This window comes from Bos taurus, chromosome 11, assembly GCF_002263795.3.
Source record: "Bos taurus isolate L1 Dominette 01449 registration number 42190680 breed Hereford chromosome 11, ARS-UCD2.0, whole genome shotgun sequence".
NCBI classification, from domain to species: domain Eukaryota; kingdom Metazoa; phylum Chordata; class Mammalia; order Artiodactyla; family Bovidae; genus Bos; species Bos taurus.
In genome coordinates, this window is record NC_037338.1 from 628,880 (window position 1) to 645,380 (window position 16,501).

General features: G+C 51.5%; 1 protein-coding gene across 1 annotated transcript; it reads right to left on the reverse strand.

Annotated features, from left to right (window-relative positions):
- Positions 1 to 1,748: 1,748 nt before the first annotated feature.
- Positions 1,749 to 10,706, reverse strand: LOC112448731 (putative speedy protein E7). The gene is made up of 10 exons (XM_024999271.2): positions 10,646 to 10,706; positions 9,277 to 9,380; positions 8,980 to 9,048; positions 8,441 to 8,560; positions 8,042 to 8,239; positions 5,925 to 5,983; positions 5,486 to 5,571; positions 4,917 to 5,091; positions 4,725 to 4,823; positions 1,749 to 4,464 (listed from the first exon to the last, which is right to left on the reverse strand). Exons 2-9 carry the CDS (start codon positions 9,290 to 9,292, stop codon positions 4,764 to 4,766), a joined length of 783 nt encoding a protein of 260 aa, XP_024855039.1. The 5' UTR covers positions 9,293 to 9,380; positions 10,646 to 10,706; the 3' UTR covers positions 1,749 to 4,464; positions 4,725 to 4,763.
- Positions 10,707 to 16,501: the final 5,795 nt, after the last annotated feature.

Below are 16,501 nucleotides of genomic sequence, written 5' to 3' on the forward strand. Positions count from 1 at the left end.
GGCTGGGTGAAACTGAAGGCCGTAGGCCAATCTGAGACCAAGCCAGGAAGATTTTGTTACCTCCTTCATAAGGTTTGCGGGCCTCTTCTGGGTTCCCCATCCTCATCCTGACCAAGTTTTGTGGGAGAAGCCTCCCTGTATGATGATCTCTCCAGCTCAGCAGTGGGAGAGGGGACAGAATCTGGTTGCCCTGCGCCTGCTGTGTCTGCAGTTGTGAACCAGCAGTGGAAGGGAGCCGGGGGCAAGGTGGGAAGAGAGCCTCCTAAGAGGCCTCTCCCAGGCTGGGAGGGGGGGCGGTGTCAACACTTCCTGCACCATGCAGATACTCGCGCTGGTTCCCACAGCTCCCAGGTGACTGTCCCTTCCTGCTTCCAAGACCAGGCTCCCCCTACTCTGAAATAGGGTGGCTGCTTCTCAGTGCAGTCACGAGCTTCAGAAAAGTGTTCTTTGGTAAAAGCCTCTAAAACCACATCCGTGGCTCTGGCCCGTGGACGAGGAAGACCTGGCTGTTGGCCATCCTCTCGCTTTGCTGCGTCTTCTGTTGGTGTGCAGTGTGGCGCGCATGCAGAGTAGGGGCTGCGAAGAGGGCCGGACCTGGAGGCTCCAGATGAGGGGAGCCCATTGGTCAGGCATCTACACCAGACACTCCCTTGGGTGGCCCCTGGTCCTGCCTCTTGTTCCGTAGCTGAGACCTGAGGGTCAGGGCAGGAGGTGGCCGGCCCGAGGCCACACGACCCCCAGTCGCTGCCCAGACAAGCCTGGGCACCCAGGCCATGCTGTTCATACAGAGAACTTGGTCCACGACTGCCCGTCTTCCTGGTCCAGTAGACACTCAGGAAGAGGCTGGTGAAGTGTGAGTTACTCGGCTAGTGCACCAGGCAGAGTTTATGAACACCTTAAAAAGCAGACAGATGACTCTTGCTTTCTCTGCACATCTTTGGAAAAACAAAGGTCTTTGTGTGTATTTTCTTGGAATTAGATTTATTGAATTAGTCTGTGTGCTGCTTTCTTAGTCATACAACAACCATCTTAAACTGTTTCTCTCTTAGCTAAAACTATTTCTTCCATGGTACGTTAGAACATGAAATAGGAAGTTTAGGAAAAGAACTTTATACTAAGTTCAGTAAAAGCACTGAAAATCTGTGGATAAGCACCTGATTTCCACCGCCTTCTCTCCAGGACTCAGTCAGGTGTGGTCTGCCGCCTCGTCTCTGTAGTCAGTGGCGCCATCTCATTTCTTAAGGGTAGGTGCCGAGCTCTGGACCGTGTGCACTCAGAACCCTGACATGCTGGGATCCTGGCCCGGCGAGTCGTGTTCTTGGGGGACTTGTCACAGGAACAGTGGCTGAAAGCTACTTAAGGCCACTCGTGTTTCTTTCATTTGTGTTTATGTGTGTGCATATCTCTCACTTATCAGGAATGTTTTCATTCTACTTACTGTAGCCTTTCTGAGGTTAAGCAGGTATTTGGGTAAATGTGTAGAACTCTGGAGTTGAAGGAAGAAGGGAGAATCCTGAGCAGATCCACTGTCATTAGCACCCGTGAGATCAGATGAGAGCGGCGCCAGCCCTCGGGTGAAATCTGCAGATCCCCAGGGGAGGGCTGGGTGTGCCCTGTGCCACCCCCTCCAGACTCCAGCCTGTGGGTCACCGCCTCTGCCCTGCGCAGTGCCTGGATGTCAGCTGGGCATCTTCACCCCCTCCTCCTCACTCCTCAGCCTCCACCCACATTTCCCATGGGGGCCAGGTAAGAAGAGTGCCCTCGGAGGTGCCAGCGGGACATGCCGAGTGTGGCCTACAGGGGGGAGAGGAGGCGGAGCTGCTGCAGGTGGACAAGAGGGTGGAGGTGCTCACCTGGCTGCAGGGTGTTAATGCCAGCTCTGCATGGCACCTTGCCTTGGGGTTTCTGCAGGTCTGCTGGGGCTTCTGTATCCTCTGCCCCAGAAGCCCCTCCATCTGCTTCTCTTTATCAGCACCCTTTCTGCTTGGGCTCCTGAGCAAACCCTGTCATGCTATGTCAGATGTAATGATCCAGGTGCAAACACAGTGTGTCCAGAGTGCCTACCACTCGGCTCCCCTGGGCTTTGCCGCCCTTGCCCCTTGGCAGTCTCCCCTGAGTTCCCAGTGCTGTTCACTTGCCGTTTCCATGATCAGGCCCAGCTAGTCTCTGAAACCCGCACGTTTCTTTGCGATCCTGCCATCCCCGTACCAGCTCCGCTGATGGCACCATTCTCAGCACTGCAGCAGCGGTGACCTCCAAGAGGCCTTGGGTTACCTCCCACATGCCAGGGGAACCTTTTAGCAGAGCCGCTGGAGTGTTCTGGGGTTGGCCCCATTTGAATCGGGCTTCCCAGGACTGAACTCAGGAGGGTGGGTGGGGACATGGTGTGGCCTGTTGTCCAATCCTGTCGGTTCTGGGTTTGCCCCTCAGTGGCCACCCTGGGGAGAGAACCGCCCCTTAGCTCAGCTGCTTCCACCTTGGCCTTCTGGGGAAGCACTGACTGAGTGTCGCAGGCTGGAAGTACTGTGGTCCTTTGCTTCTGGAAGGTTCGAAGACGCGAAGAAAATGCTAAACCTTCATGAAATAGCATTGAACAACAATTGTATTGCTTCCCAAAAGGAGTTGGCTTTTTACAAGACCAACTGTTGTAACACTTGACTGTGAGGTTCCTGGGAACCTTAGCAGAAATTTCTTGGCAAAATTAGACATTTTCATGGGAAAAAAAGATGAAGAGCTCAACAGTTTCTGTCTGGCAATTACCCAGTAATACCGTATAGCAGCCGCTCAGTAAGAAAACTTTGTACCTAAAGGGGCTACACATACGAAAGAAAGTGAAAGTCGCTCAGTCGTGTCCAACTCTTTGAACCCCGTGGACTGTAGCCTGCCAGGCTCCTCTGTCCACAGGGTTTCCCTGGCAAGAATACTTCATTGGGCTGCCATTTCCTTCTCCAGGGGAATCTTCCTGACCCAGGTACTGAGCCCTCATCTCCTGCCTTGGCAGAAGGGTTCTTCACTGCTGAGCCCTCTCTTCTGTTCCCACTGTCAGCCTTCAATCCACCTGCCCGTGTGCTCCGTGTCTGCCCTCGGCCCTTCAGCTGGAGTGTCCCGTCTCACCGGATGTGGCCGCTCTCCAGCAGGTTGGCTGCAGGTGTCCTTGGTCGTGCTCTCTGCTCCCGGGTTTCTCTCCTTCCCGCCTCCACCTCTTTTCCTCATCGCCTGGGCGTTTCTTTGGGCTCCTCTTCAGGTTCTTCCTCCCTGGCGGTGCAGGCCTGCTGCTGCACTTCCCAGCCCTTCTCCTTCCATCTGCCCTCAGTCTCCATGGAGGCACCTGCTCTGGTCTCGGCTCCATGGGGGCCCCTCCGTGTTACTGTTCAGCCCTTCCAGGGCCCTTGGGCTCAGGGCCTTGTTGCTGACACCCACCGGGAGGCCAGGGGCCATCATACCACTAGCTGGTTTGGCGCCGCAGGTTCAGTTCGCGATGGTCCGTAGGCCTGTGGAGAGCTGGAGACCCATCCAGTGCTTTGTCTGTCTGAGGCTGCCCGAGGCCTGGGAAGGAGGCACCCCAGTTAGAGTGGGGTCAGGGTGGGTGGCAGGCCCCCTGGTGAGGAGGCTGTCAGGACCGCAGCTCCAGGTGCGCAGAGGACGGCCTCTGGGAGAATCCCCGTTACCCTCGTCGTCTTTATCATGGCCAGGCCCAGGAGGGGCCCCAGTGACTGCTGTTCTCTGTTTAGTATTGTGGTAAAAATGCTGTTTTCTTTGGAATTTTGAGACTCCTGATACGTACGGTAGGAATATGTGTCCTGACATATGCTTGGTTGTCAGATAAAACGCTGGGGATGGATGGAACTTGATACCAAACTCGGTTTATCTCAGAACACAGCCACCCTGCTCTGTCTCTCCTTTTCTTTCTCCTGGGGTCAGTGTGCGCCCCGCCACGCCCTGCTGTGAGACGGGGTGGGGGCTCAGCTCACAGGATTGTTCCAGCCCAGGCGGAGGGATCCTCATGCCCTTCATGGAAGGTCTCCCTTCACTTAAAGTAGATCCACACAGAAGAACGAAATTGAAGGCAAAGAAGACAGATACTGAAGAGTGTGCTGCGTGTCAGGTGCCGAGTCTCCGCAGCTGTCCTCTGTTGGCTCCACGTGTGTGCTGCTTTATTTTCCAGTGAGCTTACTTGTTCAAACACCAGAGAGCTCTAGGAGCTCCTTTCATCCTTGAGAGGCTAGACCCTGCCACATCCTTCAGGGACCCAGCCCAGGGAGCAAAGCACACAGAACTTTTGATGACATGCTGGAATTAATCTTTCTCCTTTTTTTTTTTACCCCAAGAGCCACCAGGGTAATAGCTCCTTTTCCAGAAAGGATGACCTCACTGTTTTTCATGTATTTATATTTAAAATTTTCAACTCAGATCAAAACCCTGCAGAGGTTTTCATGACTTAGATCAGCGCTTTCGAGAGTTTTCCTAAAAAAAGAAAAAAGATTGATATGCAAATTGGGACTTTGTACAGCATAGTTCATGATTCCGTAATGGAATCCGTTGGGAGAATTTTAATATAAACACAGTAATTACTTTCTGTACCACGGGAGTTCTCAGAGCGCTTACTAGGCTAATCATACATCCAGGGACGCAGTGGCACTTCTTCCTCATGCCCACCAGCCCTGGAGGTGACTGCAAGGGCATAGAGGGGTGGCGTTGTCCCCACCAGGAAGCCCCGTACTCACTTGGACCAGCTGCACTCCCCACTCCATTTCCGTGGGAACCTAGGGGGCGCACTGGCGCACCCGACTCCAGACCCAGTGATGTGGGTTCTGAGCCTGGATCTAAAAGGGAAGCACAGCAGGGTAAGCCCCCTGAGGAATGGCCCAGCCCGTCACCTCTGGGGTGTGGCCCCCCAGCCCTCATCCCCGACAGACCTCCTCGCACAGCTCGGGGGTGACCCAGGCTCGGTGTCCCATCACATGGAAGAATTCCACCTTCAGCTTGAGGAACTCCTTGTAGAGGTCTGGCCAGTGCTCCCTGCCCAGCAGGAACTGGAAGATGCTCCGCTTGGACGTGGGGTTGTCTTCCTCCATGTCGGAGGCAATGTAGCTGCCACCAGAAAAGAGGGCAGGCTGGACTCATCCCCGCAAGGGCTCCCAGCCTCAGGGCAAGGGGGGCAGTGGAGAGGCTGCCAAGGTCCCCCTGAGGAGCCAGCGTCCAGGGCAGGGTATCCAGGCCTGGGTCCAGGGGAGCCCCATTGGCTGGGGCTCCTGGATCCAGACGGCAGGACGGCACTCAACTCCAAGCCTGTCCAGCCCAGGGCAAGGGTCTGGCTGCTGTCATTCCCCTGGGGCTCTCCACCTTGGGTCACTGTGTCTTTGGGCAGCACGCGGTGTCTCCTGGGTACATTCATTACCCCAGGATCTGACTGGTTGCCTTCCCCTCCTCTGACCCTGTGACCCCTTCTTGAACCACCACTGGGGGCCCTCGGGGAAGCGCTCACAGGGCCAGGAAGAAGTGGATCCTGTTGTAGAGGTGACCGGGAAGCCCCACACGGCCGAAGTACTCCACCACCATGGACAGCAGGTACTGCGTGGAGACAGAGAGCAGGGGAGGGCGGCCAGGGCTGGATGGCAGGGAGAGCGTTCTGAATGGGCTGTGTGCCCCACCCCCGCCCAGGTGGGAGAGCCACCCAGGGTAGGCCTTGCTGGGGGCCTCCTGGCCCTTTGACATGTGGAGACGAGCCAACCACGGGAAGCCAGGAAGGAGACGCTCAGGGCCAGTGCAGGGCACTGCCAGTTTGTCCGTCCTTCCTTTCTGGCACCAGGGGTGGGTCTCTCCAGGGCTTCTGCCCAGGCTGACGTCTGGTCCTCTGTCCCTGCGCCCATGGGGTGGTGACCCTGCAGTCCCTCAGTCCCTCCCCATGTTAGTGCTGTGAATACCTTGTCAGACACCTTCAGGAAAATGTCAGCTTCCAAGAAGCTCTGGATGACCGGATCCTCTGCAAAGGAAGGGAGGCGTGATGAGGGCCCAGGAGCAGCGAGCCTGGGGCTGTGGGATTTCAGCTCACAGGGAGGAGAAGGACAGGAAGCCTCTCCCCCTTCCTCTATTTCAGGGAGTGCAGGCAACTCTCTTTCCCACTGGGAGGCTCAGAGCTTTAACAAGAGTGACAAAGCTGTTTTTTCCATTGACACAGGGAGAGTGGGTCTCAGCCGCAGGTGGTTTGCTATTGTTATTTAATCTTCAACACATGGGAGTTAATAAGTGTGCTTCACGAAGAGATACGAACCTGGTTCTCAAAGTTTTAACACAGTATTCCTGGAGCCAAAGCTTGGATATGGCCTTGGGCCTCTGGGCACCACATTTCTTTTCACTTCCTCACACTGCAAGGGTTTCCTGCCCCATCTGATAACCAAGCACCCTGTGTGGGCGGTGGGGAGTTCATACTCTTCCCCCAAGCTGGGGTGGGCGGTATTGGGCATCCTGCCCTCTTTCTCCTGGATTCTGCCACTTCCTGCAGATAATAACCTGGCCTCACCTGCCCCCAGCAGGCTCATGGGGGGCTACAGTTGTTGTCCCTTGGAGGTCACCATTTTCCAGTGGTGACCTGAGAATATCAGATCCTCTTCGTTCTTCTCTCTACCCTGGACAATGACATTTGCGCAGATGGGAGGATGGAGGGATTGTGGATCATTTTGCCCTCCCTGACACAGGGAGCAGCCGAAAGCCTGGCTCCCAGCTGTGTGATGATGAAAATGGTCTAGATCTTTCTATCCAGCATGGTAGCTGTCAGGACTTCCCCTGGCAGTGTAGTGGACAGCAATCTGCCTGCCAATGAAGGGGATGCGAGTCCGATCCCTGCTCTGGGAGGGAGGGTTCCACATGCCATGAGGCAACTAAGCCCGTGTGCTGTGATTGGTGAAGCCTGAGCACAGGGCGTGTGCTCTGCAACAAGAGAAGCCCCCGCAAGGAGAAGCCTGCTCACAGAAACTACAAAAAGCCTGAATGCAGCAAAAACACCCAGTGCAGCAGCAAAAAGTAGTTGTTGGCCATGTGTGGCTACTGAGCATATGAAATGTGGCTGGTGAGAAGAACCAGGAACTGAGCTTCAGAAGTTTAAATATTCAGTGTTGAATAACTGCGCGCAGCTAGTGGACAGTGTCATGTGTGTGTCATCCCTAAACTACCACACTGGGCCCTGCCTCAGGTCATGACGTCACCTCTGCAGACCTTCCCTGAGTATCTGTATCACAAAACTCCTACTCTTGTCCACAGTCCATCTCTAGGTGCCATTGTGCTGTGTGCTAAGTCCCTTCAGTTCTGTCTGACTCTTTGTGACCCTATGGACTGTAGCCCCCCAGGCTCCCCTGTCCGTGGGATTCTCCAGGCAAGAAGACCGGAGTGGGTTGCCATGCCCTCCTCCAGGGGGTCTTCCCGACCCAGGGTTTGAACCCGTCTCGTAGGTCTCCTGCTTTGGCAGGTGGGTTCTTTACCACTAGTGCCCCCTGGGAAGCCCCTAGGTGTCACCGATGTTGTTGGTCTTTTCTGAGTCAGCTCTTCGCATCAGGTGGCCAAAGTACTGGAGCTTCAGCTTCAGCATCAGTCCTGCCAATGGATATTCAGGTGTCACTGCCTTTCCAGAATTTTCCTTCTCTGCATTTGTCACTGGCAAATTACTTACTTTTGTAATTATTCTGGGCCTCCTCCCACTTTGACCATCAAGGCAGCAAGATCTAGTTGATCCTTTCGTCACTGATCTCTAAAACCTTCACTGGATGGAATAAATGTGGGCAGAGAATTCCCCACTTGATTTGTCCTAAACTGTCTTGATCATTGAACATAGCCATGAGTCTTTTTCTCTTCTCCCTCCAAGAACTTGTCTCAGAGGAAAACCCGTTGGCACCACAGCAGAACCAGAACATGAAAGCCTGGTGATCTGCTGCTGCGCCACTTGGACACCTCCCAGCTCCAAGCCCCAGGGGGTCTTGGCCACAATCCCTGGGCCCTGGGATCCTCGGTGAAGAAGAGACCTGACCCTCCACTGGCTCAGAACACACACCCAGAAGTCGGTAGAAGGCTTCTTGGTCTTCTGGACGATAGCTAGGTCTTCTCCTCTTGTTCATCCTGAGTTTTGTTCCCTCAATGTGATCGATAGTCCATATGTTCCTCCTCTGCTCCCTCTTATTCCAGGACTTCAACTCAGAGACAGCTTCTGAGGAGCTGGGGTGGGAGGCCAGGGAGCTGCTCTTGTGGGCTGCTGCAGGAACAAGACTCTGTGTGAGCACAAGACTCTTGTGTAAACAAGATCTGACCCACCTGGGAGGTCCTGAATCCATCCTTTTAGCTCACCTGAAGACGGGATCCTGCCACCCAAGGTCCGCCATGAGGGCAAGATGACAGTGGTTGCTCAGCAGTAACTGATGCTTCGTGGAGGGCTAGGGAAGCCAAGAACACATACCTGCCTTCACATCCGTTAGTTTCTTCCTCTTCCGGCCTCTCATCTTCCTGGTTCTCTGCTCAGGGCCAGCCTCCAGAGGGGCAGGACTGGAGGCCAGAGGGCTCCCATTCCTGGCAGCTGCTGGAGAGAGGAAGGACCCTGTGTGGTCAGGGGCGGGGACCCACCTGGGAAATACTCGGCTCTTTCCTTTTCGCTTTGCTCACCTTGAGGTCTTTGCATATGATATCTGAAGAATAAGAATGACCATCACCTGCTTTGTGCTCATCTATGAAGGAGGGTGCGTGTGTGCATGCTTGGTTGTTTCAGTTGGCTTCGACTCTTTGCCATCCCATGAACTGTTGCCTGCTGGGCTCCTCTGTCCATGGGATTCTCCAGGCAAGAATACTGGAGTGGGTTGCCTTGCCCTCCTCCAGGGGATCTCCCCAACCCAGGGATTGAACCTGCATCTCCTGTGTCTCCTGCATTGCTGGTGGATTCTATACCCACTAAACCACTTCAGAATCCTCATAAAGGAGGGTAGGAATTGAGTAAATAATTACCTTTCTTTGCCGGGGAAATCCTGTGCTCCTGGGCCTCTTTCCATGGCTCTTTCTGCCTGGGGGACTCCTCTATGGAGATAAATGTGAAATTCTCTGGTCATTGGTGTCTTTAATAACTACAAAAGTGAACAAGAGAGTGGCCTCCTGTCTCCCCACCCTGGACACCCTTTCCCCCACCCTGCAGATGCACAGTCGTGAGAGTTCAGGGAATTGATGCTGGAGCCATGGCGACCTGTCACCTTCATTCAGAGACCAGGGATAAAGTGGGGGGGGGGGGTGGCGAATGACCACACGCACCTGCCTTCCCTTCCATGCACACCCTTTTCTTCTTTGCTGAGTCCTGTTGGCTTGGAGCTGTCTCCGAGGCAGCCAATGAGGAGCTCAGAGGGATCCTGTCTTTTCTGGGCAGCAAAGAAAAGAAAGAAACCAACTTGACCTTGACCAGGCCATTTCTTTCTGCTTAACTTGCTGATTGTGAGACCAAATAATATTTAAAATAGCAATAACTGTAGCTAACAGTTATTGACTGCTTAGTAAACTTCAGATATTTTTTAGTGGTTGGGAATTACCTCATTCAATCCTTATAATGAGGCATGAGGTTAAGTATATAACTCGCCTATTTACAGGTGAGGAAGCAATGATGTAATTTGTCTCAGGTTTGCTCCTTAACTGTGGCTAGAGCTCTTTGGACTTGGGATTAGAACTTGTGTCTGGGACTTCCCTGATGGTCCATTGACTAAGACTCCATGCTCCCAATGCAGGGGCCTCGAGTTCCATATTGTCAGGGAACTAGATCCCAACTAAGACCCAGTACAACCAAATAAATAAGTGAATAGATACTAAAAAAACCTCGTGTCTGACCAGTGCTCAAGGGAAGAATGGCTTGTGGCAGCCACCACTGAGCCTCAGTCTCATTTCCATTAGGGTCGAACTGGGCCACCTTTCATGCTATGTTATCAGCTCTACCTGTGTGCATGCTCAGTTGTGTTTAATTCTTTGCAAACCCATGGACTGTAGCCTGCCAGGCTCCTCTGTCCATGGAATTTTCCAGACAAGAATACTGGAGTGGGTTGCCATTTCCTTCTCCAGGGGATCTTCTGGACCAGGGGATCAAATCGCCACCTCTGGCATCTCCTGCATTGGCCACCTGGGAAGCCCTGTGAACCACTATAAAACCACGGGCAATCAAGCCTGGCAAAAGTCTGAGCAGAGTGGCCCAAGCCAGTCTGAAACAGTCCTGGAAGCTGATTGAGAGGGCACCCCCTCCAGAAGTCCAGTCCCGCCTGTGCCTCTGAGGGCAGTGTTCCCCCTGAATGATGTCCACATGCGCCCAGGGTTCTCAAGGGCAAGTTCTCTGTAGAAATCGTTTTACTCTCTCTCCCCACTTCCCCCAGATTCATTTTGTTCTCCTCTTACCCACATCCTCTCTGGTTCTCTCCCCCCCGCACCCCAAACTTGAGACCTATTTGTATTTCTACTGCATCCCAGTCACTCATCTGGAAATTCACAGGTGGCCCCTTCCACATCCACTGTGACAGTTTGGAAGGACACAGTTCAGGACCCAAGATTCGCCTTAGTACAGAAAAGAGTGATGCCCACCCTGAGGGAACACCACGAGGCTCCCTCAAGACCTAGGCCCCCACCCTTACTCAACATGCAGACTTACAGCAGCGGGAGAAGACCACGGACTGTAGCCAAGTGTTCAGGATCCCATGGCTTCCGAGATTCCGGAGCCCTTGCCATGAGTTCATGATGATGTCACACTATTCCGCCAGGAAGTGCTCTTGGGTTTATAAGACTCTCAAGGAAAAGACTGTGGGCCTCAGGAGGAGGGAGTTAGTGTCCCAGGCTGAACACTGGGATCACTTTCTCTTGCCCCAGTAATAGCTCTGAAACTCAGCTTTTGTTTTGTCTAACCAATTCATGTTTCTAAATGAAAGTGATACATCCACATATCCAAAAAGTGATAAAAATTGATGAATATCCATAATAAAGTTGTTTATTTTTTCTATCTTTCCTGTGTTTACTACATTTCTTGATTTGTGTTTAGCTATGATTATATTGGAGAAGGCCATGGCACCCCATTCCAGTACTCTTGCCTGGAAAATCCCATGGACGGAGGAGCCTGGTAGGCTGCAGTCCATGGGGTCGCTAGGAGTTGGACACGACTGAGCGACTTCACTTTGACTTTTCACTTTCATCCATTGGAGGAGGAAATGGCAACCCACTCCAGTGTTCTTGCCTGGAAAATCCCAGGGACGGGGGAGCCTGATGGGCTGCTGTCTATGGGGTCGCACAGAGTCGGATACGACTGAAGTGACTTAGCAGCAGCAGCATGATTATATATATTAAGATTTAAAAATTTTGACTTTTCAATTTATAATTGTAGATTCACATGCAGTTGTCAAAACTGATAGACAGACACTATACACCCTTTTTAACAAATTTCCTTCAGTGGTACAGACTTGTATGTCTGTAGCAGAGTATCACCACAGGAGATGGACATTGCCGCTTGGGCTCAGCTGTGGGGCACAGGCTTAGTTGCCTCAAGGTATGTGGGATCTTAGTTCCCAGACCAGGAATGGAGCCCATGTTCCCCCGCATTGGCAGGTGGATTCTTAACCAATGAATCATCAGGGAACTCCCATGTAATTTTTTACTTTCAAAAATATATAAGTGGAAACTATAATCTGGTCTATTTTTTTTACTTTGCATAATTATCTTGAGAACTATTTATTGAGTTGCATAGATCAATAGTTTATTCCTTTTTATCGCTTAGTTGTAATCCATGGTTGTATGGTAAAGTGCATATTTAGTTTTGTAAGAATCTGCCATGTCTAGGATAGCCCTGTCATACATCCCTAATGCGCTCAGTCATTTCAGTCATGTCTGACTCTTTGTGACACTATAGACTGTAGCCTACCAGGCTCCTCTGTCCATGGGATTCTCCAGGCAAGAATACTGGAGTGGGTTGCCGTGCCTCCTCCAGATGATCTTCCTGACCCAGGGATCAAGCCTGCATCTCCTGTGTCTTCTGCATTGCAGGTGGATTCTTTACCACCGAGCCACCAGGGAAGCCCATGTACATCCCCACTAGGAGTGAATGAATAATCCACTTTCTCCACATCATTGTCAGCATTTGGGTTATCACTTTTTATTTTAACCATATCTCATTGTGGAATTAATTGGCACTTCCATAATGATATTGAACATCTTTTTATGTGTTTATTTGCCATCTGTGTATCTTCTTTGGTGAAATGTCTGTTCATGTTTTTTTCCTACTTGAATTAACTTCTTTACCGTTGAGTTTTGAGAATTTTTTATGATATATATCCCAGATACAGGTCCTTTGTAAGATATGTGATTTGCAAATATTTTCTCCCAATCTGTAGGTTACCTTTTCATCCTCTTTTTTTTTAAACCACTTTTTCTTCTGGTTTTACTGAAATATAACTGACATTCTACACTGTATAAGTTTAAGGTATACAAGTTTTATTGATATATGCTAAACAGCATAATTTTCACTCATTTAAAACATACAGTTCAATGAATTTTAGTGTATTTCCACAGAGTTGAACGACCATCACCACAATCTAATTTTGGAACACGTCTATCCCCCCAAAATATTCCTCCTGCTCATTTGCACCCACTCCCCATTCTCACCTCCAGCTTTAGATAGCCGCTCATCTTCTGTGTCTGTTTTGCTTACTGGGGATTGGTAGAGAAATCAATTTGGAAAGAATAGTTCACTGCTAAAAGCCGTTTGAAACAGAGTCATCTTAAGCACTTTATTGATAAATGAGAAAACAGTGGCCCTGCACGCACCAGGGTCTAGCTCAGGACCACACGCACACAAACATGGCAGAGGCTGGGCCCCTTGAAAACGTTCTTTCCACGGGGAGCCTGGCTGCCAGAATTTGTGGTGCAGTGACCACAGGTTCTGCCATGGCTCCCTCTGATTGGCACCCCATGCCCTCCCCAGAGTTGAGGGAGACAGAGGGTGGGAGGGTGAGGGGAGGGTGGCATCTTCTCTCCTCCCCCAGACACTCTGGCTCTGGTTGAGTCTGTGGTCTCCACCTCTCGTTCTAGCCCACAGAGCAGTATATCCTGAAGCCAGAGCTGCCCTGAAGCTTCCTCCATTCTTCAGATTTCACAAAAGATATGACTCTTGGAGGGCAACTTGGGTTTTTTGGTGGGGGCAGGGAGGGTGGTGAAAGGGGACAGGAGCAGAAGCTTCTTTATGGAGTCTCTATATTCTGGAAATTTTTCTGTCCTGGGAATCTCCAGCATAGGTAGGGTGGAGGGAGGCAAGTTTGTTACTGTCGCTAGCTTGGACTCCAGCACACATGTCTTCAGGGACCAGTCAGCACCCCCACGGGGAAGCCAGCACAGAGCTGGTGGCCCAGAGGGCTGGCGAGGGTGTCAGTCCTGGGCAGCAAACGTCACCCACCCCAGTTCTACACACCGACTTGGGTCTAGGTCTTATGATGCTTTAAAAGAAGCCAGAAATCCGGACTTTTTATTAAGTGAAATCTTGCATATTTTAAACAATGGCAACAAATGGAAAAAATGGAGTGCTGTGTGGAGGGCATGCATAACACGGCAGCTACTAAGCCTGACCAGGGGCTATGCATTTCAGGATTTGGCTCTGAGAGCCACTAGCAGGGGATTCCAGTGTGGGCAGAGTGATGGGGGGCTTGACAGGGACTAGTCTCTTCTTTTGATTCATCAGGCCATGTCTGTGCAAGACTAAATTGACGGGGTCATGTTTTTCCTTTAAAGCATTCCCTCTCAGGACTTCCGTGGTTGTCCAGTGGTTAAGAATCCACCTGCCAATGCAGGGGACACAGGTTCAATTCCTGGTCCAGAAACTTGGATTCCACGTGCCTCAGGGCAACTAAGCCTGCTCTCTAGAGCTGTGATTAGCAACAAGAGAAGCCCCCGCGCCTCACAGCTCGAGCATAGCCCCTGCTCACCATGACTAGAGAAAAGCCAGTGCAGCCATGAAGACCCAGCACAGCTAGTAAATGAACAAACCAAACAAGAACAAAACATCCCTCTCCAACTAGGCTGTTGCTGCTCAGTTGCTCAGTCAGGTCTGACTCTGCGACCCTATGGACTGCAGCATGCCAGCCTTCCCTCCTGTCCTTCTCTATCACCCAGAGTTTCCACTGAGTCGGTGGGTGTTAAATAGGGCACCGACGGCCATGGAGCTCCTGTGGTCACTCTGGGGGCCACAGAGATGAGCGTGTCCTCCCCACTGCCCTTCCTGACGCTGCCAGCCCCGTTTCCGCCCTTCCTGTGATGGTGTCACTCTCCCCACATAGGAGTGGTGGTGGAGACGCCGTGGCACCAGCCTCCGTGTTCCCATCTTTATGAGACTGTTGGCAGCGGAATGGACTTCCCTGGTGGCTCAGACGATAAAGAATCTGTCTACAATGCAGGAGATGAGAGCTCGATCCCTGGGTCGGGAAGATGCCCTGGAGGAGGGCATGGCAACCCACTCCAGTGCTCTTGCCTGGAGAACCACATGCACAGAGGAGCCTGGCGGGCTACAGTCCGTGGGGTCGCACAGAGTCGGACATGGCTGAGCCGCTAACACACATACACAGCAGCAGGATGCAACTGGGCTCTGTGGCTGCCGACGCTAGGAAGGTGTCTGTGGGTTTCCTCTTCTCCCTCTTCCTTGATAGGGTGTGACTATGAACCCTCCTGGCTCTCTCTGCAGGTGTTGGTGTTGGCGGTAGGATGGTGGCTGTTCTTCCTGCTGGGGTTTGCCACTGTGAGTTCAGGAGGGAGTCAGGAGGGTGACTTGTGCAGCCCTTTGAAGAACACAGTAGGGACTCTATGGTTATTTGTGGAATGGATGCTACCATTCATTTTTAAAACATAATTTTATTTAATTTTGGCTGGGTCTTCATTGCTGCGCGGGGATTGAACCTGTGTCTCCTGCATTGGCAGGTGGCTTCTTTACCACTGAGCCACCAGGGAAGCCCAGCAGTCATGGTTGATAGAGGTCATTGCTGCTGTTGCATGTTGAGACAGCAACCAACTTTTCAGAAACACACTATCGGGAGTTATGAAGACATCCTCCCACCCCACCTCCCCCATGCTCTCAGCTGACCAGTCATATTCAATTACTGAAATTAGAGGAGGCCTTTGTTGGGGTTACACCATCAGCAACTGAGGAGAACCCATGATTTCACGTAGGCACTGCAGAGGATGAATGGAAACATATTCCATGGGACTTGCTGCTTCCCCCAGAATGGAGCCTGTGCTGCCCCTACCTACAGTGAGGGGCAAGTGTCCTAGAGTGGAGTCGTTCTGACTGATCTGAGCAATTCTGGATGAGTCGGGTAATGCCCGTGATGCTGAAGGTACAATAATATAATAACCATGAAGATACCTTTGTGAACCACACAGCAAGGCATATACATACTGTTTTCCCAATAAAGCATTTGAATAAGGATGTAGAGCAAGGTAGAAGCCACAGCTTCCACTAGGAAGGTAACATCTATTTCTCTGCCTGAAAGCTGAGGAGGAACATCTCCCTCGGGAACGTGGCCAGGGACCCTGAACGACACTCAGTCTCTTGCAGTGGGCGGATGGTGTAAGGCAGACGCTTTGACGAGATTTGGGGATTGTTTTTAGATTGTGAATGGATACATGTTGGACCCACCTGGCTGGGACTGAAGTCAAGGAGAGCTCCACCGATGGTGACCCCAGACCACACGGTCAGCAGTCTCTTCCCCGTGCCGGGCACCCGCGTGTGCTCCCCTAAGATGATCAGATCTTACGAAAGAGCGTGTAGCATTGACCTGAACCATGAAAGGTTTGGGGGAAACCTCTGTTTATTCTCAAGAGGCTTAAATCATCCATCTTCCCTCCATTCACCCTCTTGATGTATCTGAGACCAACATCTGTTAACGTATGATCCCCAGAGTGAATATGGGAGCTGAGAGGAGCACCTCCTTTTGTCCTGTGCCTCTCTTGTCTTGCTTCTTCACTTAGCTGGGGTCTACCTGGAGTTCTCAGTGAGACACAGTCTGCTCTGAGCCTTTTCCTCAAAGAGCCCGTTTTCCGGGAGAAGAGTACACTTAGCTGCTCTCTTCTCAGCTGGGCAGTTAGAGGAAATTGGGCTCCCAAGTCGAGTATCGCGGATTTGACTTTGAGAAAGAACTTGGGGTGGTTCTGGGTATTTTGGGAACATTTAGATAACATTTCCTATTATTTCTCTTGAGAAAATTTCTTTCCTCTGAAGTCTACTTTATTTGATATAAATGTAGCCTCTGTTTTCTTTGAACTGATCTTTGCAAAGTGTATCTTTCTCCATTCTTTAATGTTCAACCTACCTCTGTTGTTATAGTTGAAGTGAATTTCATGTAGGCAGCGTATTGTTGGGTCATGTTTTCTAATCCACTCTGTCTTTTTAGTATGTTTGTTTGTTTACCACACTTTGCAGCATGCAGGATCTTAATTCTCTGACCAGGGATTGAACCCATGCCCCCTGAAAGCATGGAGT

Bases quoted from the DNA above. Each gene is read 5' to 3' on its own strand.
- LOC112448731 (XM_024999271.2), bottom strand. The intron at 8,240-8,440 runs GTATGTGTTCTT...TTGTTCCTGCAG, and splicing joins ACTAACGGATGTGAAGGCAG to CAGCCCACAAGAGCAGCTCC. The intron at 5,984-8,041 runs GTGTGTGTTCTG...CTTCCTTTGCAG, and splicing joins AGCCTTCTACCGACTTCTGG to AGGATCCGGTCATCCAGAGC.